Here is a 26,400-nt window from a genome sequence, read left to right as displayed (position 1 = left end):
TTCTACATTTATTAGAAGGGGTACTATATGCTCCTGCACAGGCGAAGTGGCAATGTTGGAGGGCACAGCCTGTGTAGAGGCAGTTGGTGGAGAAACAAATCCAGCGGCATTTTCATTTAGTGTAGTTACTAATGAAACTACACTACCATATGAATCTGCAAATAAAAAACAATGATGTTATGTTAAATGAATGCTAATGGTTAATTGCGTAATGTAATATTTTGTAAGATATATTACACCGTGTAACCCTTTTTTTTTTGTACAAACAGTATAATCGTAAATCTCGAAAAACTACTCACTTCTAAATCTTTTGTAGTCATTTATGTATTACTTTAGTATAAATACATGTTAATTTGGATTCATATGTTGTTTTTTAACTGACTTTATGTGAACGAAAAGACACACATTTGCCCGTTTTCCCATTGGAAATAGTGATATTTTGAAATATCACCCTCCTGGTCACAAAAGCAAAGTTTGTGGGGAATAATAGCCATTTTCTATACTTTTGAGGCATAAGCAATTAGGAAATAACACTTACTACCCAGGAACAAAAATTGTGTTACATAGTGATTATATATTATATATGCCTGTGTTTCCACTTATTTCTTCAGATCCAACAGCAGAGGAGGTTGTGCAAAAAGGTTCACTCTTGATGTCCATTTCGTCAATGGTATCTGATACTGACTCGCTTGCAGCCACACAAATATCATGTCCTCCAAAACTAGGAATAGCTTTAGTTTGAATAGTTTATGATACCCTTTATTCTGACTCTGTTAGACTAATAGTGGCTGGTGCCCTACAAGTAGATTTTGCAGTGGTACAAATCTTTTCAAGTTTGTCGGGATTTCAAGTCGTACCTTTTTTTATATCCTCTATATTTCGTGTAGGGGTGGATACAGCGTTAACTTTGTCCACAATAATAGCCTGCCAAATTCAGATTTTTCTGACCTTTTGGATTGTTGTTTTTTCTTCCCAAATAATGTGTCTTCGTTTTGCAAAACTTCTTCAATTTATTATCGACATTTCTTCCTGAGTAAAATTAGCTTTTCTGCACCCTGATACAGAAGTCATTTTGTGAAAACAAATTATCAGGCACACCTGAATAACTTGCGATGGTTTTATACCTCGAGAGTTGCGGTTGATCTCCTGTGTTAACTCATGTTCATTTATTAATTTCCACAGTGCTGTGATCATTGCAACTTCTCCCCAACTCTTTTATATTTCACTCACTTGCGATTTTACGCAAAATATTCGCAACGTAAGCAGAGTTGCGAGAAAGATGAGAAAATCCGCAAGATCTTTGATTATTTGGCCCATAGTCTTTAAAATTAGACATGATAGCATCTGGTTACATTTTACCAGTGTGATTGATAAATTCCAGCATGAGAAATATTTAATAAGCTTTAGAATTGATGGATGAGCAACCATTAGATTTTGTTGTCACCATCCATCATTTAGTGTAGCAGTTAAAAATATTTAGGTGTGAGAAAATGGGTAGATGCAAGAGTCTAATTGAAGTTTTCAGGGATGCACTTGTGGGATCTGGTTGGGATCCTCTTGTTTAAATGGAGTATATTTGTTCCTGAGCTGTAACATGATACAAAATAAACAGAGATAAAGACCTACAGTATGTGTTTGTTAGACTACTATCAACATACCAGCCAAGTACCGAGGGGGTTTTCCTAAATGTCCAGAACATTTACACATCTAAAAAGTGAATGGTAAAGGCTGTTGATAGCAATTAATTGTCACAACATGAGAACCAATTAATGCTTATCTGTCAAAGTTCTTAAGTGTGGAAATGTAAAATCCAGCTGCAGTCAATTGTCTTTCCATAATACTTGCTTCATCGGCTACTTTGTGGGCTGTTTTTTAGTGTTTTCAGCCATTGTAATTAGGTGTTGATATTGTTGCTCTTCATAAATCATTATGCACTGGCAGCTTCAAATTAATTCAGCAAGATGTAAATGTGTATTTTTATTGCTCTAGTTTCCAATCCTACCAGGATGCCTATGTTAACAAGATGTTTTCAGCAGCAACATCAGTTTTAAAAGACACAATTTAAAAAGGAGAAATACACAAATCAGTCCCATTTACCAAATAGAACTGTTCTTTTTTTTTCACGGTGGCTTGCTTTTTAATAATTAAGTCACCTGGGGGCCAGTAAACTAGAGTGGTCTTGTCAGTTAATGGGCTGGGTCCCGTTTAGGACAGTGTCATCAGTCAGCGCTCCGGGAAAGGGAAGGGGGGCACTGTAACTGTTAAGGCCTAGAGATGGATCCCTGTGTTACCATTGGCTAACTGGAGATCATGGCAGTATCTTTTCTTATCCTCATAGCTTAATACTACCAGTGTCACTCACAGTTTATACATAAGTGCTATTATACTATTTGCACATCCGCTCAATAAGAAAACAATTAAAATGAAACATGCCATGTTTTTTTTTATTTTTTTTTAAACTTTTTTACTACAGTATATTGAAATGAACCAATAGGTGTGAAAAACAACTTAATTTCTCAAACTTCTTGTTTTAATGCATCGTTGAAAGTGTGACGTATATTTATTAATTAGGTTTTGGGGTAAAAATGTCCCCTAGTGGGTAGGAGACCCCAAGAGGCTCACCTGGTAGAAGTGCAGCCGCATGAGGCGCAGGATGAGTCATGCAATACAGGTTGGCGTCTTGGCTGTGCGAAGTAGTCTGGTTTTTGCTTGGGACTCCAAAGGGAGTGTTGCATTGGCCAGGTGCCCAGAGCTGGCCTTTGTCCTCCAGAGGTCGGTAGCTCACTGACATCTGCTGTCAAGTTCCTGGGTGAAAAAAGAAGCTGGCTTGGTCGTGGGATTGGAGGACGTCTACTGAATCTTTGGGTCTGAGCCATGTGGGGAATTGCTGCGGTGAGGAGAAAAGCGATTCGGCATTCCAAATTAAAATAAAAATGGTCCACCACAGTTATGGATTTCAAATAAAAAACATATTATTTAATAAAGGAGGGATCGAAGGTTCTTAAATACCTATACATCTACATGCTTAACACATGAAGTATGGTTTAATGACAACATATGCCTATGATTCTTTAAAAACGCTTGAGTGATTTGGACAAAGAAAAGAAAACAGACTACTTAATAAAAGGTATTATTTATTCAGAAGTGGAAGCTGCATCACACCACCCAGGCACTGCCAAGAAAAGGCCATTCCTCAATACTCAGCGCTCAAACAAGAAGGAGACTTGTGAGAGAAGCCACAGAGAGGCCAACAATCACTTTGAAGGCGGTACAGAGTTCAGTGGCTGGGTGTGGACTAACGGTGCACCACTCAACCATATCAAGAGCTCTGCATAACACTGGCCTGTACGTGAGGGTGGCAAGAAAGAAGCCGTTACTCAAAAAGTACCATCTGAAAGCATGTCTGGAGTTTGCCAGAAAGCATGAGAGTGACCCAACTGCGATGTGGGAAAAGGTTTTGTGGTCAGATGAGACCAAGATAGAGCTTTTTGGCCGAAACTCAAAGCGCTATGTGTGGCGCAAACCTAACACTGCCCATGCCTCAAGACACACTATCTTTACAGTGAAGTATGGTGGTGGCAGCATCATAATGTGGTGATGCTTCTCATCAGCAGGGACTGGGCATCTGGTTACAATTGAAGGAGGAATGGATACAGGAAAATACAGGAAAATACTGCAAGAGAATCTGCTTCAGTCTGCTAAAAAACTGAAGCTTGGGAGGAAATTTACCTTTTAGCAGGACAATGATCCCAAGCACAAGGCCAAAGCAACATTGGAGTGGCTCAAGAACAAAAAGGTGAATGTTTTACAGTGGCCCAGTCAAAGTCCTGATCTCAATCCCATTGAGAATCTGTGGCACTATTTGAAAATTGCGGTCCAGAAGCGTCGTCCAACCAACCTGAACAACCTGGAGCAAATCTTCCAAGAAGAATGGGCCAAAATCACCCCGACACTGTGTGCAAAGCTAGTACATACTTACCCCAAAAGACTTAAAGCTGTTATTGCAGCGAAAGGTGGCTCTACCAAATATTAATGTGTGGGGGTTGAATACTTATGCAAGCAAGATATTTCAGTTTTTTATTTTTCTTAAAAATATTTCCCAACATAAAACCAATGTCACCTTACCATAATTGATTTTAAGTTTAAGTGTTTTAAAATAAAATATCGAACAGAATGAAATTTCAATGTGTAATTCAGTAATATGAGAGTATTGGTCAGGGGTCTGAATACTTTTGCAAGGCACTGTATATATTTACAGTCGCTAAGTTTTTAGTCATGTTTTAATATTATTTTAGCCGTTTTGGCTAGTTATCCCCCGTCGTGGCCTAGCGCATTGCATAGCATGCAACTAAATTTCGCCCTTTCCCTGGGTCTAGCACGTTCTTGGCTGCATGTACTCTCGTTTTAACTAGCTTCAAGCATTTGTGGGAAGTACCAGGACTCGGCTTCACTTTGTGCCTCCAACCCAACCACACCCATATGTTAATGCAACACAACTGATGTGTCTGCATGTGTACTCCTTTCTGGCTGTAGAGTGGCATCAGGCCAGAAGGGAGTACACACGCAGCAAGCAGTACTGGGGAAACTGAGACGCTATTGCACTCAGTGAGTTTATTAACACAGAAATTAAAAGGCTGAACAAAACAGCACATGACAATTGACGCCAAAATAAGTACACAGAGAAGAACACTAAACAAACAAGCACCGTACTGGTCCTCCAGCACGACGTGGCAACTGATTTTATATTATTATTTTTACCTCTTCATTCTCTCCTGTTCCTTCACCCTGAACACACAACCCCGAGTGAGTAAAATGTGCATCTATATATACTGTTGTTCCAGGATTAAATTACTAATTAATTATTCACTTGAATCCCAGTATGTGAACCCATGCACCAATACCTATACACCAACATTAACACACCACATACAACATATAACACCAAATCCACACATGGGTGTGGGGCACACTGCCACAAAGTGATATAAACACGGCTCTCTCTATAGCTTCAACAATGAGTGGACTAATACCAACTGTACCGAACGCAAAGACTGTGTGTTTTGAGTGCAATGAATGTGTGTCTGTAGTTAAGGAGTACAATATGAAAAGGCATTCTGAAACTTTGCACTCATTAATTAGTTTTTTGAGAGTCATTAAAAAGTACACCATACAAATGTGATTAACAGTTCAAACATGATGAGGTGTAATAGATGTGATGGCGATACGTTGGCAGTCCTCCGAAGATTATTATGTCAGCCTGTTTCCTGCATCTGTTTTTATTGTATTCATTGTGGAATAAGCCGCTTCACATGTGTAAGTAGATCCAAACATGGAGAGCACAAACAGAGCCAGATTCTTCATGTTCTCGTAGTTTTCTGGACATACGTACAAGTAGTGGACAAAAAAATGGAAACACCAATGTAAAGTCACTTAATAGGGCGTTGGGCCACCATGTATGGTAGGTACAGCCTTGATGCGCTGTGGCATAGAGTCTACCAGCCTCTGGAATTCTGCAGGAGGGATGTGGCACCATAATTCCGCGAGAAAGTCTTTCAATTCATGCCGGTGTTGATGGAGGTGGAAAATGCTGTCTCGGGCGTCGTAACAGAATATCCCATAAATGCTCGATTGCGTTCAGATCTGGTGACTGAGAAGGCCATGACATATGGATAACATCAGTGTCATGCTAATCAAACCATTGGGCGACCACACGTTCTCTGTGGATGTAGGCATTGTCATCCTGGAAGACACCCCCTGGCAGGAAAGAAAAGCTGCAACATGGGGTGAAGATGATCACTCAGTACCATTAAGTAGCAATTAGTACTGACCTTGCCTTCTAAGGGAATGAGAAGACACAAAATGCACGGATATCACGATCTTGGAGTATGCGCTTCTGCCCACTGTTGCCCTTTGCTGATGATGTCTTTCCCACGGAGTTCCATGCCGACATCATCTTAGACACTGTTACTCATGAAACATCAGCAAGTTGAGCTGTCTTGGTCACTGAAGCTCCTGCCAAATGTGCCCCAACAATCACCCCTCTTTCAAAGTCATTGAGGTCTCCTCTTGCATCCATGCTAGCCATAGTTATAGGCAACCAGGCCAGCATTTTTATACATGACCTTGAGCATGCTGGGATGTTATTTGCTTAATAAACACATGAGCCACACCTGTATTTGTATGTACTGTTCATATGGTAAGATTTGTAAATCTTGTTCAATATACAAACATTACGTTGTATTATATTTATTATATTGTTTAAAAATGTCCAGAGTAAAATACTTCTGGCCTGCCTGCTCCTAACCTTTGTCCAATCTGGCCCCCTTAAACTAGTTGAAGAGCCCTGATCTATAGTCTATTAAAAGACATTCAAATAAAGTAGTGCTTTTCAAACTGGGGTACACAAGCTCTTGTCAGGGGGTATGGCAGAAAAGTCTTGTAATGGCAGATAAGGCTTTTTTTTTTTTTTTTTTTTTTTTTTTTTTTGCCATACTGTGGTTCTTTGTGATTTAGAAATCAAATCAAAGACATTGAATCTCCTTTAAAATAAAACCACAGCCATACTGCTGTACATTTTTATCTTTACTTGCAGTGCTTGCATGTAATTTTTCATTATTAATTAATGCAGTGAACTACCCCTTTGTTGTGTGAGTGCTTTATCCTATGCCTCCACACTGGTAGTTATTAATAAAAGCAAAAGTACAGTATTATTATTATGATATTATTATTATTATTATTATTATTATTATTATTATTTATTATTATTATTATTATTATTATTACAAAAATTGAAAAAAAAGCAATCCCTAAATGGTGGAATTGAGAAAAGTGTCCGGAATTGGATTCCGTACCCCAGACCTAATGAGTGTGCTCATATCATACAGCGAGTTCCCATCAACAAGCTTTAATTGTCTTACAGCTTAATACGAACAGACTACTGCACTAAACACATTAACAAGTAAACATTTTGCTAAAAGTCATTTTTGACTGCCTCACCTTTCTACTTTCAACAAATTAACTTTTGGAAATATTAATTTCAAAGCAATGTGCCTATTCTGGCTGGATTTGCTACCGCACAAGACACACACAGCATTTTACATTATGTTCAACAAGTTCAGTTTAAAAAACTATTTTGTTTTCTCTCTCCACTTATGCATTTGTTGGAAGAAATGCGTGACTTGTTGAGAATTGCTTTTTGATTTGGACTAATTTCGGCATACTTATAGGAGACTTATTACAATAAATTTACATAGCATTTTTAGTGCTTTACAGTGCATTTGCATTGTTTAACTAATGTTATTTTGTTAGCTTTTAACAGAAGTTTTCCAGTTACAGTAATTAGAAAAGACCATATTTTTTCCTGTTTTCATAGGTATATTATGACTAGGGGTCTACTTGAATCATGGAGAATTTACATATTTTTCGATACATGGATCATCGTTCTAAGGTGAGGTACAGCTGCAATGTACGCTCATGGGACTTTATAACCTTAAACCTCTTTTAAACTGTGACCTTAAAGCAGCCTAAGTGATACGATCCAAATTAAAACCTAAAACACAATGTCTTCAGACACAAATATTTGTTTTAGTTTATAATATCATTAATATCCTCCTCATAGGTCATTACATGGAGATAATAAATGCTGTTGACTTCAGCTTGAGACACCCAGTTGTCTCTGCGGTCAATAATCTAGCAGAATAATGCTTTTGGATACAGTGATATTAAGTGAGCAAAAGGTCTTCTGAATGGTGTAAAATTTGCAACAAATACCTATTCACATTTGTTCAACTGTCCCAATTTGCTTACTTGTTCAATGGTAGTTTATTTTTGTATACAACTGGCTTCACAGTTATTGACAGACAGAAAATAGAGCCATCTTTCTGAGTTGTAGTGTTCTTAATTGGTTTATACCTGATTTAAACTGAAGACAACAGATTGATTCACATTTATTTTCTCAAATTAGCAGTTTATTGCTTATGCTATCCATTTCTACATATTATTTCGACAGTGTTAGGAACATAAATTAAGTTTCAGAGTAACCTTCAGGCTGTTTATTTTGCTAGTTAAAACATGTAAAAGTAATTTATTTGAACTCCAGGGGAATGTCCAACGGTCACCTTGGTGATGTTAATAGATTTATTGGAAAGGGCCTTAAATGTTTGTTGTCAGAAATATTGATTAGCAACCATCAAGCGGCCATTTTTATGACTGCTGATTTTACGTCATTTTATTTGTAGTCTAACCTGAACAATTTATTCAATTTATTTATTATTTTTGATGATGCAGCATTAAAATTTCATAATGGTTTTCAACCTAGTTACCGCTTATCACTTTATACACTGTGTGCATTTTTATACCAAATATTAGATGATGAGAGGAGGTTTAAGTGACTTGCTCAGGGTCACACAGCAAGTCAGTGGCTGAGCCAGCAATTTGAACCGCGGAACTCCTGGTTACAAGTCCTTTTCTTCAACCACTGGACCACACAGCCACTTTAAAATCTATTTTTTTATTGGACCGACACTGAAACTGAAATTGAAGTTTATCATCATCAGTTACTGTCACTGCCATCTTCATTATACAATATGTGCTTATCTTCCATAATTTTTCATAATTTATGGAATTCAGATTATTGTTATTTTATTTTTTTTACCATATTCAAATACATAAACATGTGTTTTTCTTTTTCTAGCACTAGAAAGAAAGATATCAATGAGGCAAAGCAGGGAAGAGCTGATCAAACGGGGAGTGCTGAAAGAAATATTTGAAAAAGGTAAGTGCTGTCAGGTTCAAATACTGTAACTTGGAAAAATGCAGTGATGTCTTTCACTGTCCTTCTCACCAAAAAGTATCTATACTGTATAGAAAGGACAAAAAGCTTAAACATTAATTTGTATCTTATTTTAAACATTGCACTATTCTATCTTATTGTATAACTACTTTTCACATTAGTGGAAAAATATAATAATTTTATAAAGCAGAGGCAGCATTCTGTTTTATTTTTATTATTATTTTTTTTCACAAAGCATTTACCCCAGTTTGAACATAGTAAGTTCATGTAACAGCTTTCACACTCAAACAGTAAATACTAAGTGATATAGACTGTGAGAGCATTTAAAGATATTTCTAGTAGCTGCAGTTTATGCGTACGTTTGGTGTCTCAAGCGTTTACAGAGCTGCATAGCCTCAGTCCTGTGTCTAGGCCTAACTAGTTTACATAGCATACAACTGAAAAAAATAGAAACATTTTTCTACAAATCTTTTACTGTTGACTCTTGACATTGTAAGGTAGTCAGCATATTAACTGACCATTGTTGAAAACCAATAACTAAAACTGGCTCTACTACTTGCCTCTTTTGTGTTAGGATCTAACTGTAACAGCGATTACTGTATGATTGAGTTACATTCTTTGGGAGATTACCACTGTACCAAGTTGGCACAATTTTTTCTAAACAAAAAAACAATTTGACAGAATAAGTAAGAAACAACTAAAATTCATGCTTTGGAATTATTTAGTTTATTAAAACCTATGCTTTCTTTTTTAGTGCTGGTTTCAGGAATATATGTTCCACCCCAAGTATATGTTCCGCCAGGAACTAATATTAGTTCCCCTTCTGAATATTTGTACACCTTTACTTTTTTGTACATATAAGTCTATATCCATGTATTTTCAACTAAAACCTTAAATTTTAAGACCACCTTCGCTAACCCTAAACTTCTACAATCCAGTCCCCTCTGACAGGTCCAGTTTCACCTACAATAATACATGATAATGGCAAACATTGCTCACATTTACTAGCATTATACATGCATAATTTACATAAAAATCGGATCAATAACAAACTTGCATGTGCGGTGCAACTGTTCACTGGTGGGAACAAATATTTGTTCCCCTAGGGCCTAGAGGCACAAATATTTGCTGAATATTTGTTCCTGGTCTACTTGGAATCCAAGTCTTGTAATGGGTTGAATAACGAAATACAAAAATAGGGTAGATTAAACTCTTTCAAACCATTCATAACTGATTTATCTTAAATATCCTATGACTTTATTTAAGGCACAGTGTCCTCCAAACAAGAAATTTCATATTGCCATCTGATTCTTTAATGTTGTGACAACATTACATAGGGCTTTTGGTCTTTTTATAGCTGGCTTCAATGAGACAATTTGTTGAATAGCTGCTGTATTAGCAATACAATATTGCTAATACAGCCTGTCTCCCAGGGTACTGAGACAGTCAACATGGTTTTAGGAAAGGGAGATCGTGTCTAACTAACTTGCTTGATTTTTTTGAGGATGCAACATCGATAATGGATAATTGCAAAGCATATGACATGGTTTATTTAGATTTCCAGAAAGCTTTTGACAAAGTCCCGCACAAAAGATTAATTCTCAAACTGAACGCAGTTGGGATTCAAGGAAACACATGTACATGGATTAGGGAGTGGTTAACATGTAGAAAACAGAAAGTACTGATTAGAGGAAAAACCTCAGAATGGAGTGTGGTAACCAGCGGTGTACCACAGGGATCAGTATTAGGTCCTCTGCTATTCCTAATCTACATTAATGATTTAGATTCTGGTATAGTAAGCAAACTTGTTAAATTTGCAGACGACACAAAAGTAGGAGGAGTGGCAAACACTGTTGCAGCAGCAAAGGTCATTCAAAATGATCTAGACAAGATTCAGAACTGGGCAGACACATGACAAATGACATTTAATAGAGAAAAGTGTAAGGTACTGCACGCAGGAAATAAAAATGTACATTATAAATATCATATGGGAGATATTGAAATTGGAGAAGGAATCTATGAAAAAGACCTAGGAGTTTTTGTTGACTCAGAAATGTCTTCATCTAGACAATGTGGGGAAGCTATAAAAAAGGCTAACAAGATGCTCGGATACATTGTGAAAAGTGTTGAATGTAAATCAAGGGAAGTAATGTTAAAACTGTACAATGCACTAGTAAGACCTCATCTTGAATATTGTGTTCAGTTCTGGTCACCTCGCTATAAAAAAGATATTGCTGCTCTAGAAAGAGTGCAAAGAAGAGCGACCAGAATTATTCCGGGCTTAAAAGGCATGTCATATGCAGACAGGCTAAAAGAATTGAATCTGTTCAGTCTTGAACAAAGAAGACTACGTGGCGACCTAATTCAAGCATTCAAAATTCTAAAAGGTATTGACAGTGTTGACCCAAGGGACTTTTTCAGCCTGATAAAAGAAACAAGGACCAGGGGTCACAAATGGAGTTTAGAAAAAGGGGCATTCAGAACAGAAAATAGGAGACACTTTTTTACACAGAGAATTGTGAGGGTCTGGAATCAACTCCCCAGTAATGTTGTTGAAGCTGACACCCTGGGATCCTTCAAGAAGCTGCTTGATGAGATTTTGGGATCAATAAGCTACTAACAACCAAACGAGCAAGATGGGCCGAATGGCCTCCTCTCGTTTGTTAACTTTCTTATGTTCTTATGTTCTTAAGTAACTAACAGGTAAACTAGGAGGTACAATACATAATTCAATCACCACTCACTGTACCTTTCATTATCAATCCACACTGGAAATAAAATAAACAACAGCAGTCATGTGTTCCATGTTAGCGGTCCAGGGTCAACAATGCTGCCATTGCATTGTGTACCTGTGGCAGGATGGATGGGTGGTGACGTCAGACCAGGAAGAAACACAGGCACCAGTACTACGGTTTGAAGTTCTGAGCACGCATATATTAAATAAAACTAAATAACTGAACAAATAAAACACCAACAAAATGGCACAGTGGCCAAAACAGACAGACACAATAAATAAACAAAACAAGTACCATGGTGCTCGAAATCCAGCAAGATTAGCAATTATTTTTATATTTTTAGTTCTGACAAGTTCAACCTCTCTGGAGTAATTAAAGCTGGCTCCTGGCAAAGTCTCAGTTTTATTGCCTCAAATGCTTCCTGACACTGCCCTGTCCATTTCACAGTATTTGGTGGATTCTTTTTAGTGAGCTCTGCGAGAGGATTAATGATGGTGAAGTACTCGGGGATAAATCTGCAGTAATAATCCACTAATCCTAACAAGATTTCATCTGGGTCTTGGCTTTGGGGACGGCAACGTCCATCAATAACTTCCATTACACCGTGTAATAAATATATATATTTTTTTTGTTCCTGGGTAGTAAATGTTATTTCCTAATTGCTTATGCCTCAAAAGTATAGAAAATGGCTATTATTCCCCACAAACTTTGCTTTTGTGATCAGGACAGTGATATTTCAAAATATCACTATTTCCAATGAGAAAACGGGCAAATATGTGTCTTTTCGTTCACATAAATTCAGAAAAAAACAACATGTGAATCCAAATTAACATGTATTTATACTAAAGTAATACAAAAATGACTACAAAAGATTTAGAAGTGAGTAGTTTTTCGAGATTTACGATTATACTGTATTTACGATTCTACTGTATCTGCCACTGCCACAACTACATGGCAAGTGAGTCCCACCATGAACAAACACATTGTTGTGGTCGGGTATACCTTGGTATTCCCATGGATGCAGGAGATGGCCACAGAGCCTTGTGGCTGCCAAGAAACACCCTCCAATAACTCAGCCAAACTGATAGTTTGACTAAACCAAGAATCCAATAAAGCATGTTTACTCTTTTCTCCGACCTTTGCCAGCATGATACAAGGCCCCACCTGACCCTGACCCCAAGTCTTACACCTGCTTCCGAAGGTTGGTGCAGGCATGCCACTCTGCACTCCATTGCAGTGGGACACACAAAAGCAATGTGTCCTGGTTCGTGGCACCCGAAGCAGACTGGGATGGAGGACACTGCAGAGGCCATCTTGTCCCGCTGGTCCTTTATCAGTGGGCTGGGGTGGTTTGATCTCTCCCAGCTGGGAGTTAGCCATGCCTTCCATTTGGTGGAGGGTGGTGTGCTCATTGGGAGTGGTGGTTAACCCCCTTTAGGTGCCAGGGATGGTGCAGGTGTGGTTTTCGGCCCCGCCTTGGGACCCGGTGCTGGTTGGATTGGTTGGGAAGAGGGCAAAGGAGCTTGGATGACAGCTGCATTTTCACATGCCTCATCCAGATGGACCGCTTCACCCAGGGTTGTAGGCTTATGGCACCCAACCTATTCTTGTAGTACTGGGGGTAGGATATACAGAAACTGCTCCAAAATGAGTAATTGCATAATCTCCTCAGTGGTCTGCTGGGGTTACCAACAGGCTAGCTGGTCTGCCAAATGCTGAGCTGCCACCCGAGGCCGTGTTCTTGGTGATATTCAGTATTCTTGAAACCGGCGCCTATACCTTTCCCAAGAGATGTTGAGATGCTGGAGGATTGCCTGCTTCACTTGAGTGCAATCCAGGGCTGCGATGTCTTCCATCACCTGGTACACAGCCTGGGCCTCTCCGACTAAGCAGGGGCAAATTGATAAGGCAAAAAGCCTGTGTGGGGAACTAACTGGAAAGTCTCATAGTTATCTTCAGTGGAGAACATATTGCTATGAACTTTGCAGAGCTAAAACTTTTTTTTTTAAATACAGTAAGTTTTAAGGATGTGAAAAAAGGAAAACAAAATAAGAATTGGAAACCAAATACTATGAATGATATGTAAGTGATAAAAATATATAAAATGTTGTAAACCCTGCAGTATTTGTTCTACCATTTAAAATAAAAGTAATAAAATAAGTTTAATACCTTTATTTTTTACTAGAGTGACGTTAAATAAATATAACACAATCATGTTCTATTAGGAAAATACAAGATTCACTGCAGTATTCCAGGATGAAAAAACTTTAAAAACTTAATTCAGAAAGGAGATTTCACAATTGATGCAGATTGACCATTATTGATTTACAGTAAAGAAAACATGCCTATACAAATATACAATATAAAAACTTTTGGCCCATGGCCTTGCCCATAGGAGCACATTAGCCATCTTATGCCAGCAGAATATGTGATATTGAAATGTGATGCTTCCCCAAAAAGGACAAGGGCCACAGCCTCCACCACCTCGCAGAATAGAACCACCTGGCACTCAGGTAAGGAAAAAAAACCCTATCCAAAAAACAGTTAGGAGGAAACCGTATGGAATCCATAGCCAATGGTAGCCCTTCCTTTAGGCTCCAAAAGAAGAAGAAAAAACACAAAGTAATGATTATTACTATTGTTTGATGTGATTAGTTCTATTATATAATTAAATGTAAGTGACAAAATAAGATTGAGCACAGAATCTAATGAACAATTGCCATCCTGAACCGTAAGATGCTTGGGTGCTTTGGGAAACTAAGTTAGCTGTTAAGTTATATGCAGGAGCAGAAAAGTATGTCGCAGAATTGGGAGATTGAATCAGTACAAAATGAGATCCTTGAATTGAGGGCATTGAACAGGCAGGGTTTGCCCTTCTGAAAATTAAAATGAGATAATGAGTCGGCAAATCTTTAAATCTGGTATGTGGGAGGCTTTGATTTTGAAGTTATCAAGCACTGAAACCCATGTGAGTTTTCACATAAGCCTCATAATAGCAGGAGATGAGGATCTGCCTTTATTAATTATTGACATGGTAGGTTATCACAGTTAAAAACAATTCCTTTCTTAGACCATAATGACCCCATAGAATTGAAAGGGGGGGGGGGGGGGGGGGGGGGGGGGGGGGGGGGGGGGGGGGGGGGGGCATTTCAGAGGGCCAATTTCCAAAGAACCATTTAGTTCCTATAAAGCCCCCAAAACCTCTGGAAGGGGTGGCATCGGTATGCAGGCAGATGTAAAAGAATCATCATAGAAGAATCATCATCTCAGCATAGCACCCCACGTTGAGACTGATGTGGTGATGCAGATCAGGTACAGAAGATGCTAAATTTAAAAGGCAAGAAATAAATGATCGACCTTGAGGTATAATCCTGATAGCAGAATTGAGATGAAAATGGGAGGGCTGCTCCTACATCCCAAAGAAATAAAAAATGTTCAAATATCATGGCTCTGGAGATCAACATTGATCCCCAAAAAGGTGCCACTGAGGGGGGTGAATGGGCATGACTTTAAAAGCATCTGTAATGGCAGCCTTAGAAAGCCATGCCCTTTGACCTACAAGTTTAATTAAACAAATTCTGTCGTCAGTTCTAGCAAAATGAATAGAAAACTGATCAGGGGAATTAAGTCATTTATACTAGAAACAGAGCCAGAATGAAGGCAGGTAAAGCAATGATAAGCCTTTTCTTACCAGAATATTTGTGAGTGGCAACACTTTGAGCAAATGATCAACAGTTACTGGACCATTTAACTCTTTGCAGTCCATTTATTGAGCATTTGTCAGGCACATCAGTTTCAATTTTAATTTTACACACACTGTTTAAATTGTTTTTTTCAGAGTAAAACATGTTTAAAAGGCATTTAATTACAAAAGGACACTCGGTACTGTATCTACAGCCAAGCCTCACCCCTTGTTCGCTGTATTTTTCACATACCTTTATAGACGTGCTGTGGCAAAGTGGCTGGTGATTTGTAATTTGTGGCAGTGCAGAAGTAATCACAAACAATTGTAATCCGGTAGTAAACGGGGTTTTAATTATAGTCCGAGTCTGGTGACCAAAAAGAAAGCTCTCCGGCAATACACAACAATGTCTAATGCATGTAGCCAAACAAACAGGTATACAGTCCCAAACAATAAGTGTTATTCACGCAACAATACTAGAACACAGTCACCAGTCCTGGGTGCATGTAGTAGTGGGTGGGTGATAACAGGGTATTTGGTGACAGTTCGTGCAGTGCAGTTCCGGCTTGTGCTGGCCCAAAAGCAACAGCTCCGGAACGTGTTTAGCCGTCTGGTGGTTCAACAAACGACAATTACTAACACGTAAAATAAACAAACACTCACGAATATTCTTTTCACAATAATGGTTCTCCGGCAATTACTACTGTGGCTCTCTCAGTCCTTCCAGGTATATGCACACAACACAAGCGAAGGAAAAGATTACTGATTCTCTGGCCCCTTTATCCTGTCATGCATGACCCCTTGGCAAACGATTGCAGCTGCTTTTATTACTTGCAGCTGCTACCTCGTTTACCCTCCAGGTCAATACGATCCTGCAATGGAGTCTCGCCTTCATCCAGGCTGACCGACTTTCCGAATGAATTGTCAGGCCAGCCCTAACCAGAACTCATTATATTTCCGTCACACATGCATACTTATAAATCCTCTCCTGATCACTCGTTTTATTACCAAACTCCTCCTCAAAGTCATTATTTTATTACTATAACATCGCAAAAAGCTCTGCAAATGTCTGTGAAATTCTTTGAGCGTTGGATGCAGAAGCAGCTCCCTCCTTTGTTATGTCCGTGTTATCTCTGTAATGCATGGGATTATGAGATACGTCCTTTTTTGTGGTTTCATTCAGCTCCTATCGGTTTCCACTCCAAGGTTTTCTGGAGAAAAATCGACCAGACACCTGTGTTTTACGTCTTTTTGATGATGTCTTGCAATGTCGGACCTGGACCGACATGGGACCGCAAAGGTTTAAAGCTGATTCCAAATATGGGAACCAGGGATTCTAACCAGATTTTTTTCTGTTCCTATTTTTTTCGGCTCCGGTTTCAAATGGCTGATTTCGTTCAGTTCCGGTTCGAACTAAGTGAAATACTGGTTAGTACTGGTTCCAATGCATATATCCAATACAATTATAATAACATATTTTGTATTTATTAGGTGTTAATATAAGAAGTTTAATCATGCAGTATGATGAACTTATGGTTATAATTAGGCTTGTTACTTTTCGCTATTAATTAGTAAAGCTCGTTAAACATCGAATTCCCAAAAAATAAGAGTTTGACTGAAATAAATTTATATACGATAAACATCGGTAAAACCACTTCCTATTTTTTATTTTCTTAACAAAAATAATAATTTAGAAATCCTCTCTAGTTTGGGTAGTTTTTATATTTGCTGTCTGTCCTGTCTCCATTCTGCTCTGAATGGCTGGGGGTCGCTGTCAATCATCTCAGCGGTCCGTTAGTACTCTAGCTTCACCCTGTTCTGACAGACCTCATTGACTGAAGCAGTGCTAAAATGCTGTCATTTGCCAGCTACAGCACCTGTCATTCAAAGAGCCTACTTTAAAATGAGTGGGTTGAGGTGTACGTAAGCTTTTGCTTTAGGTTTACGGTGACAGTTGCTAGTTTGATTTGAAAATGGGGTCCAAGAGAAAAACACTTACTGAATATTGTGCAAAATACCCTGGCACTGCGACAGGACGAAGCAGGTCCGTCTGTCTTGCCTTCCAGTGACACTGAGTCTGGCTGTGCTGAAGCTGGAGAGGGCGAGCTCAAGCTCTGAATAATATGTGCAAATTAGTTCTGTTCAACTATCTAATTGTTTGTTCTGTGTATATTATTTTTACTTGTAAATTTATGCTACAAAGGTCTGTGTAATACACTTTTATATGCTGCTTTTACTATGTTTATTTGAGAGATTTTTTTAATGTATAGCTCAGCTGTGACCAATTGTTATTTCAATTATAATGTAACAATTTTTTTTTATTTATTTATTTTTTTGTTCCTGGGTAGTAAGTGTTATTTCCTAATAGCTTATGCCTCAAAAGTATATAAAATGGCTATTATTCCCCACAAACTTTGTTTCTGTGACCAGGACAGTGATATTTTGAAATGTACCTATTTTCCAGAACATTCCAGATAGATTCAGTGCTGAGTAAACTTGGAGTAACTTCTAGAACTTTCTAGAACTTTCCAGTAATATAAATAGTAGTATAAATACAGGGGCCTTAAGCCCACCAGTTCAGTTTAGTTCCAGCTGCCTAAGTGGATACATATCTGCATTTTTCTGAGATGGCATCAAGAGGCTGCAATGGTGGCATTCCTGACGGGTCTCCAAGGCGGTTTTACCAAGTTTCCCTGCTATCTTTGCCTTTGGGACAGCAGGGACACTAAGGCACACTACCACAGGTGGGACTGGCCACAGCGGACCAAGTTCTCTGTGGGGAGGAACAACGTCAAGTGTGAGCCACTGGTGGACCCCCGGAAGGTGCTGATGCCACCACTGCACATCAAATTGGGCCTTGTGAAACAATTTGTCAGAGCTCTAGATAAGGAGTCGGCAGCCTTCGAGTACCTTCAAGACTTCTTCCCTAAGCCGTCTGAGGCAAAGGTCAAAGCCGGTGTCTTCGTCGGACCACAGATAAAGAAGATCCCGGAGTGCAATGAATTCCCCAAGAAGCTCACTAGTAAGGAGAAAGCGGCTTGGAACAGCTTTGTCGCAGTGGTTCGAGGCTTCCTGGGCAATCACAAGGCCGAAAACTATGTGGAGCTGGTTGAGACTCTGGTGAAGAACTACGGCACAATGGGCTGTAGGATGTCCCTCAAAGTCCATATCCTTGATGCTTATCTTGATAAATTCAAGGAGAACATGGGAGCGTACTCGGAGGAGCAAGGCGAGCGCTTCCACCAGGATATACCGGACTTTGAACGCCGCTACCAAGGACAGTATAACGAGAACATGATGGGAGACTACATTTGGGGGCTGATTCGTGAAAGTGATTTACAGTATAATCGTAAATCTCGAAAAACTACTCACTTCTAAATCTTTTGTAGTCATTTTTGTATTACTTTAGTATAAATACATGTTAATTTGGATTCATATGTTGTTTTTTTCTGACTTTATGTGAACGAAAAGACACAAATTCGCCCGTTTTCTCATTGGAAATAGTGATATTTTGAAATTTACCTGTCCTGGTCACAAAAGCAAAGTTTGTGGGGAATAATAGCCATTTTCTATACTTTTGAGGCATAAGCTATTAGGAAATAACACTTACTACCCAGGAACAAAAATTGTGTTACATAGTGATATGATAAAGGGGCTTCGCTAGATGAGATGTTTTTTAATGGCATACAAATTCCATTTTTTTTTAAAGCATAAAAGTCAATTTCATCCATTCTCTGCTTGAATTGAAAAATAAAGAGAAAAAAGGTAATTTCTTTCTAAAAAAAGCGTCAATATTAATTGTCGATTTGGCAAAAACAATAAAAGTCAAATAGTAGCAAGCCTAGTTATAATGTCTTAGTGCTCAAATCTACTCTTCTTCAATTCACTCTGCCTCATAAGTCGTGTCACAAGCAGATTGCGTAAGACAACACTTATCATAGAAGGTAGTCCTACCACACATACAATTACATACTGTAAATTCTGCACAATTAAAGTGTATATCACCTTTTTTGCTGCTAAAGGCACTCTATGGGTTCTGTATTTTTTTCAAAATAGTCCATCTGTTGTTGTTCCAATTCAGGCAAATCTATCAGCTTGGAATGCACTGATTGACTGTTTCTATGGATACTGTGTTGGTGGCTGGCAAGCAGTGGGCAGTGTTCTTGCCTCAGGGTGTATTTCAGAGCTTTCTCATTGGTTCATCTGTAAACAAAGTTTAAGAACAAGGAAGGCTATGGAAGAAAACAGAAACAGCTTAGGACTGGTGTTTAAAAAAGAAATAAAACAAGAAAACATTTATATTGTATAATTGGTGATGGATTTGTTTTGCCAAAAAAAACCTATTTAAGTGGAGCAGAAAGATGAATAAAATATAACGCAATTATGAAATATTTCAAAAAATAGCCAACTGACTTTAAGGCAATTTAAACTTGCGAGGGTGAAAAATGAAAATCTCGGCGAGGAACGGTAGGCCTGATTTGAAACAGATACTGTATGCTCGATGAATAAAAATCAAGCTTTAGAAGATTTCCAACTTTTGCCTTTCAGATCAAAAGGACCATGCTTGAGTGACTATATTTACACTGAACAAAAATAGAAACACAACATGTAAAGTGTTGGTCCCATGTTTCATGAGCTGAAATAAAAGATCCCAGAAATGTTCCATAAGCACAATAAGATTATTTCTCTCACATTTTGTGCACAAATGTGTTTACATTCCTGTTAGTGAGCATTTCTCCTTTGCCAAGATAATCCATCCACCTGACAGATTTGGCATATCAAGAAGCTGATTAAGCAGCATGATCATTACACAGGTGCACCTTGTGCTGGGGACAATAAAAGGCCACTCTAAAATGTGCAGTTTTGTCTCACAACACAATGCCACAGATGTCGCAAGTTTTGAGGGAGCGTGAAATTGGCATGCTGACTGCAGTAATGTCCACCAGAGCTTTTGCCAGAGAATTGAATGTTTATTTCTCTACATAAGCCACCTCCAACGTCGTTTTAGAGAATTTGGCAGTATGTCCAATCGGCCTCACAACCGCAGACCATGTGTAACCACGCCAGCCCAGGGCCTCCACATCCGGCTTCTTCACTTTCGGGATCGTCTGAGACCAGCCACTCGGACATCTGATGAAACTGTGGGCTTGCACAACCAAAGAATTTCTGCACAAACTGTCAGAACCATCTCAGGGAAGCTTATCAGCGTGCTCGTCGTCCTCACCAGGGTCTTGACCTGACTGCAATTTGGCATCTTAACTGACTTCAGTGGGCAAATACTCACCTTCGATGGCCACTGGCACGCTGAAGAAGTGTGCTCTTCACGGACGAATCCCGGTTTCAACTGTACCAGGCAGATGGCAGACAGCGTGTATTTTCAGCAGGATAATGCATGGCCCCATGTCGCAAGGATCAATACACAATTCCTGGAAGCTGAAAATGTCCCAGTTCTTCCATGGCCTGCATATTTACCAGACATGTCACCCTTTGAGCATGTGTGCGATGCTGTGGATCAACGTGTAAGACAGCGTGTTCCATTTCCCGCCAATATCCAGCAACTTTGCACAGCCATTGAAGAGGAGTGGGACAACATTCCACAGGCCACAATCAGCAGCCTGATCAACTCTATGCGAAGGAAATGTGTCATGCTGCATGAGGCAAGTGTTGGTCACACCAGATACTGACTGGTTTTCTGATCCACGCCCCTGTCTTTTTTTTTTAAGGTATCTGTGACCAACAGATGCATATCTGTATTCCCAGTCATGTGAAATCCATAGATTAGGGCCTAATGGATTTCAATTGACTGATTTCCTTATATGAACTGTAAGTCAGTAAAATCTTTGAAATTGTTGCATGTATTATTTTGTTATATTTTTGTTCAGTGTATATGTCCTTAATTAGGAACTCTAAATAATAACACAATCAGTTTTTGAAATACAAAGAAATTAATTTGATGCAGGTAGAAACCCTTAAAGTTAATTTGGCCCCTAATTTATTTCTACTATTAAAACAAGTGACACAAACATTTGGAGTAAAAGCTTACTAAATACAAGAAACAATTCTTAGCAAATGTTTAAAAAAAAAAAAAAAAAAAAATAAGTGGTTGGAAATCGTATGCTATTATTATAGTATTTTAGTGTGTCAGCAGCTTCTGTAAACCAAGGCCAATTGCTTATTTCCATAGCACTCAAATGCAGTCACTGCAATCATATTCATCTGTTTTGTGGCTTCTCTTCTTTCTCTGTTACATCAGATGGGGAGATCCCAGTAACAAACGAAGACAGGGAGCTAGAGAAGGGGCAATCACTGATACCTATTCCTCAGATGTTAGAGTGTGAAGCAGGAGACCATACCTATGAGATGATTCCCAACACACAGTGCATGGATGGGACAGGTAAGTCTAACCTCTGGAGTAAATGGGTTGGTTAGCCAGAAGTTTTTGTGGGTGTCAAGCCAAGTAAAAGTCAACAACCTTTCTTCTGGTTTTATGAAGACATTAAAAAAAGCACACATTTTGTCTTGGTTGCCTGCCTGATCTTGTTTTTTACCTGAAAAATAAAATTACAATTTGGTGGATATTTATATGCCTACCATAAGCCAACAAAGAATTTGCTGATAATTTATTCCACCGACCTGCAGACAGCCCAAAGAATCCTTTCCAAATGCCAGTATGTCACTTTTCTGTAGGTTGCATGCAGGCAACTGTAGCAAAACGTGCTTATTTCCAGGTCCGAGGCAGCAGCTTGATGTGAACATACTGACGTTAAGGCAGGGGTGTGAAACTCCAGTCCCCGAGGGCCGCAGTGTCTTCTTGTTTTCATTCCACCTTAAGCTCTCAATTAACACAATTGTTCAGTTTGACATATTTAATATTTTTCAGGGTCTTTTACAGTTGATGGTTTTAAAAATGCACTTGACTCAAGGTACACTACTTATGAAACATTTTGAGGCCTGAAGAGAAGTGTTAAATGTGTCCAATTAGTCAAATAATTAGACCAATTAAGTAATTGAAAGCTCGGGTAGAACAAAAGCCAGAAGACACTGCGGCCCTCCAGGAACTGAGTTTGACACCCCTGCGTTAAGGTGTGCCAGGACCCTGACTGTTATTGCTGAAGAACTGTAGCATATCCACCAAAAAAAAAAAAAAAAATTATATGACAATGCTAATGCAAAAGTAATGACTAAAGCTAAGGTTTACAATTTTAGAAAAGCAAACTATGACGGTATGAAACAGAGACTAACAGAAGTAGACTGGAGTAAAATAGAGAAAACACCCAAAGAAGAAGGATGGTTGTTCTTCAAAAATGTTGTACTAGTGGCGCAAAACAATTACATCCCTAAAGTAGACAAATCTAAATGTAAAACTGAATTGCCAAAATGGTTTAATAGATCAATTAAAAAAAATATTCAGCAAAAAAAGGCACTTTATAGAGCATTAAAAAAGGACCAAAAAGAAAGTATGCAGAACGAGTACACGGAACTGCAAACGCAAGTCAAAAAGGAAGTTAGAAAGGCCAAGAGAGAAATAGAAATAAACAAATCCCCTGGGCCGGATGAGATCCTCCCAGTAGTACTCAAAAAAATGAAAGAAGTAATTTACAAACCGCTAACCAAGATCATGCAGCAGTCTCTTGACACAGGGGTGGTACCGACAGACTGGAAAATTGCAAACGTAATACCGATCCACAAAAAGGGAAACAAAACTGAACCAGGTAACTACAGACCAGTAAGCCTGACTTCTCTTATATGCAAACTTATGGAAACTATAATAAGAAAAGAAACTTTATGGTAAAGGGTCCTGGGAGACAGTCAACATGGTTTTAGGAAAGGGAGATCGTGTCTAACTAACTTGCTTGATTTTTTTGAGGATGCAACATCGATAATGGATAATTGCAAAGCATATGACGTGGTTTATTTAGATTTCCAGAAAGCTTTTGACAAAGTCCCGCACAAAAGATTAATTCTCAAACTGAACGCAGTTGGGATTCAAGGAAACACATGTACATGGATTAGGGAGTGGTTAACATGTAGAAAACAGAAAGTACTTATTAGAGGAAAAACCTCAGAATGGAGTGTGGTAACCAGCGGTGTACCACAGGGATCAGTATTAGGTCCTCTGCTATTCCTAATCTACATTAATGATTTAGATTCTGGTATAGTAAGCAAACTTGTTAAATTTGCAGACGACACAAAAGTAGGAGGAGTGGCAAACACTGTTGCAGCAGCAAAAGTCATTCAAAATGATCTAGACAAGATTCAGAACTGGGCAGACACATGGCAAATGACATTTAATAGAGAAAAGTGTAAGGTACTGCACGCAGGAAATAAAAATGTAAATTATAAATATCATATGGGAGATACTGAAATTGGAGAAGGAATCTATGAAAAAGACCTAGGAGTTTTTGTTGACTCAGGAATGTCTTCATCTAGACAATGTGGGGAAGATATAAAAAAGGCTAACAAGATGCTTGGATACATTGTGAAAAGTGTTGAATTTAAATCAAGTAATGTTAAAACTGTACAATGCACTGGTAAGACCTCATCTTGAATATTGTGTGCAGTTCTGGTCACCTCGCTATAAAAAAGATATTGCTGCTCTAGAAAGAGTGCAAAGAAGAGCGACCAGAATTATTCCGGGCTTAAAAGGCATGTAATATGCAGACAGGCTAAAAGAATTGAATCTGTTCAGTCTTGAACAAAGAAGACTACATGGCGACCTAATTCAAGCATTCAGAATTCTAAAAGGTATTGACAGTGTTGACCCAAGGGACTTTTTCAGCCTGATAAAAGAAACAAGGACCAGGGGTCACAAATGGAGATTAGACAAAGGGGCATTCAGAACAGAAAATAGGAGGCACTTTTTTACACAGAGAATCGTGAGGGTCTGGAATCAACTCCCCAGTAATGTTGTTGAAGCTGACACCCTGGGATCCTTCAAGAAGCTGCTTGATGAGATTCTGGGATCAATAAGCTACTAACAACCAAACGAGGAAGATGGGCCGAATGGCCTCCTCTCGTTTGTAAACTTTCTTATGTTCTTATGTTCTTATGCACTACAATGATACAAGTAAGTTATACGTACAGTATAACAGTAAGTTATATGTTTTAAGTACACAGTTTGTTTACAGACTTAAGTAACACTGCTTCAATAAACATTTTGTATGATAATCTTATATCTTACGTTATAAAGAGACTGTTACAAATTAAGTTTTATTTATTTCTGTACTGTTACTGGTAGTTGGTAGAGTGTGCTCTGTGGACCTTAAGTGAGATTACCAATGTTTGGTTTTATAAAGATGTGGTTGAAGAATATTCAAGCAGTCGTACTGAGGTGTGCTATTTACGCTGGTTAGACTAAGAAGGGAATTCTGAATAGAAAATTGTCTGTTTTCGAAAGTGAAATGTTCACTGATGAGCTAGCTTGTCTGGTTGCATCTTACATACTGTGTATATTTTTGTGGAAGTTGTGCTATAGAAATGTTTTAGTTTCTAGGAATTGTAAGCTGGTTTCATTAAATAAGTATTAAAGTAGCCTTCAGTTTACAGATGATGAAGCAGGTTCAGTCAAGTAAACAAACATTCTGGCTAATGCATATCACTGATGAAGACATTAGACAAAATGTGTGACATTTTATGATTCAACATAACATTTTAATTTATAAATGCAACATAAACTTTTAACGCTGTTTACAAATATAGCAATTAGCTTCATATTAATTTCTACTAGCAGGAATATGTTATTTGTATGGGAGCAAAAGCCAATGAAGTACACTACGTCAACTATTCATGTTGGGCTAGTCATACTGAAGTGGGCTTTTAGGACCACACTTTGCTTTGATGACTTACAGGGCCATCGTGCTTTGCAGTATAGGCTTGAAACAGATATCAGTGGTTGGAGGGTGGGGGGGGACTAACGTTCACTTCCTGATAGTTTTGTTTTTCGTGTGATGTTACTAGAGGGGCATTTAGTGTCTAAAGGGCAGAGACAGTTTACAGCAGCCTGGCAGAGACAAAAGCAGAAACAAAACATTACAGGAACTTGTTTAGAGATAATAAAAAAGGGGGAAACACTGTAAATGTGATGTATTTGACTTATAATTATATTAGAACATTTGTTCTGTCTCGTGTTTTAATATATATATGTTTTAACACCATTTATAAATATATAAAAAAAGAGTGGATATAAGTATATGCTATTTCATGAACTAAATGTATCAGGTATGTTTTTTTGTTTTTTTCCCTTATTACTGATAATAATGGAATTAATAACTTATTTTAAGTATAAATATTTATTTTGAGAAAATAAATTGAGGGTAGTGTCCATGATTGCTTATAAAGACCCTGAGAATAAATGTGTATTATATTGCAATCACTCAGTGAAGCAATGTGTTGTAATTTGCCCAAACATAAATATTTTTCAACAAAACCTTTGTCATGCATAAATACGTTTTATATGTCTAGAGGGTTATACACGGCCCAGTATCCTCACAAGTTATTATTTAAGCATGCATTACCATATATCAATATTAATTAAACACTGTAAACGTCCTATACCAATAATAACTTCTGGCTAAATTTTTTATGATTAAAGCTTTGAATTTTATACTTACAAAAGTGTCCACTTTCAAACTAAACAAACCACAGACAAAGTGAATTTTATTATTTTATTACACAAAACAGATCTATAGATAATATTTCAAACAGAAACATACATATATAAATATAGGCAACTTTTTCCAGAATGAGAAGTATATTTAACATTGATGAAGTACAGGAGGTTGAAAAAGTCTGGTTGCAACACCTCAGGTCCAAACTCAGTCAATGAAGAATTTCACTTGCATAGCAAAAATCCCAATGGTTAGCCAAAAGTTCAGAATCCACTCCAGGTTTTGTCAGTGTCTTTGAAGAAGGAAGTGGTGTTCTCTTTGAATCAAAGTTATTGAATATCCCACGTTGATCTTCAACTGAAGTTTTTAATAACAGCGCTCCTTATTGTAAGGTACAATGAATAAATATAATAATTGTCCAGCTTTAAATTTGCAAAGACCATTTGCCATTCATTGTTTATACAGAGTTCTTTAAACCTTAAACCTGGTCTGCAGCCGTGTCTGTAGAGGAGAGGAATTGAAAGGGGGGGGGGGGGGGGGTCACACAGATACATTAATTTTCCCCACACTTTCAGGAAGTATTTT

General features: G+C 38.2%; 1 protein-coding gene across 4 annotated transcripts in view; it reads left to right on the top strand.

Moving 5' to 3' along the window:
• The window catches only part of LOC121314594 (phosphatase and actin regulator 1-like), a 226,707-nt gene that overhangs the window by 123,431 nt on the left and 76,876 nt on the right, over positions 1-26,400 (top strand). For all 4 annotated transcript variants that reach the window (XM_041248022.1, XM_041248023.1, XM_041248020.1 and 1 more), the window contains exons 3-4: positions 8,693-8,773; positions 21,462-21,602. In XM_041248022.1, the coding sequence (XP_041103956.1) occupies positions 8,693-8,773; positions 21,462-21,602 (222 nt within the window). The remainder of the gene's footprint in view (positions 1-8,692; positions 8,774-21,461; positions 21,603-26,400) is intronic.

The sequence above is a fragment of the Polyodon spathula genome, chromosome 4, assembly GCF_017654505.1.
Source record: "Polyodon spathula isolate WHYD16114869_AA chromosome 4, ASM1765450v1, whole genome shotgun sequence".
NCBI lineage: Eukaryota > Metazoa > Chordata > Actinopteri > Acipenseriformes > Polyodontidae > Polyodon > Polyodon spathula.
The sequence above is the reverse complement of the archived record's forward strand: the minus strand, read 5'-3'. Positions and strand labels throughout refer to the sequence as shown.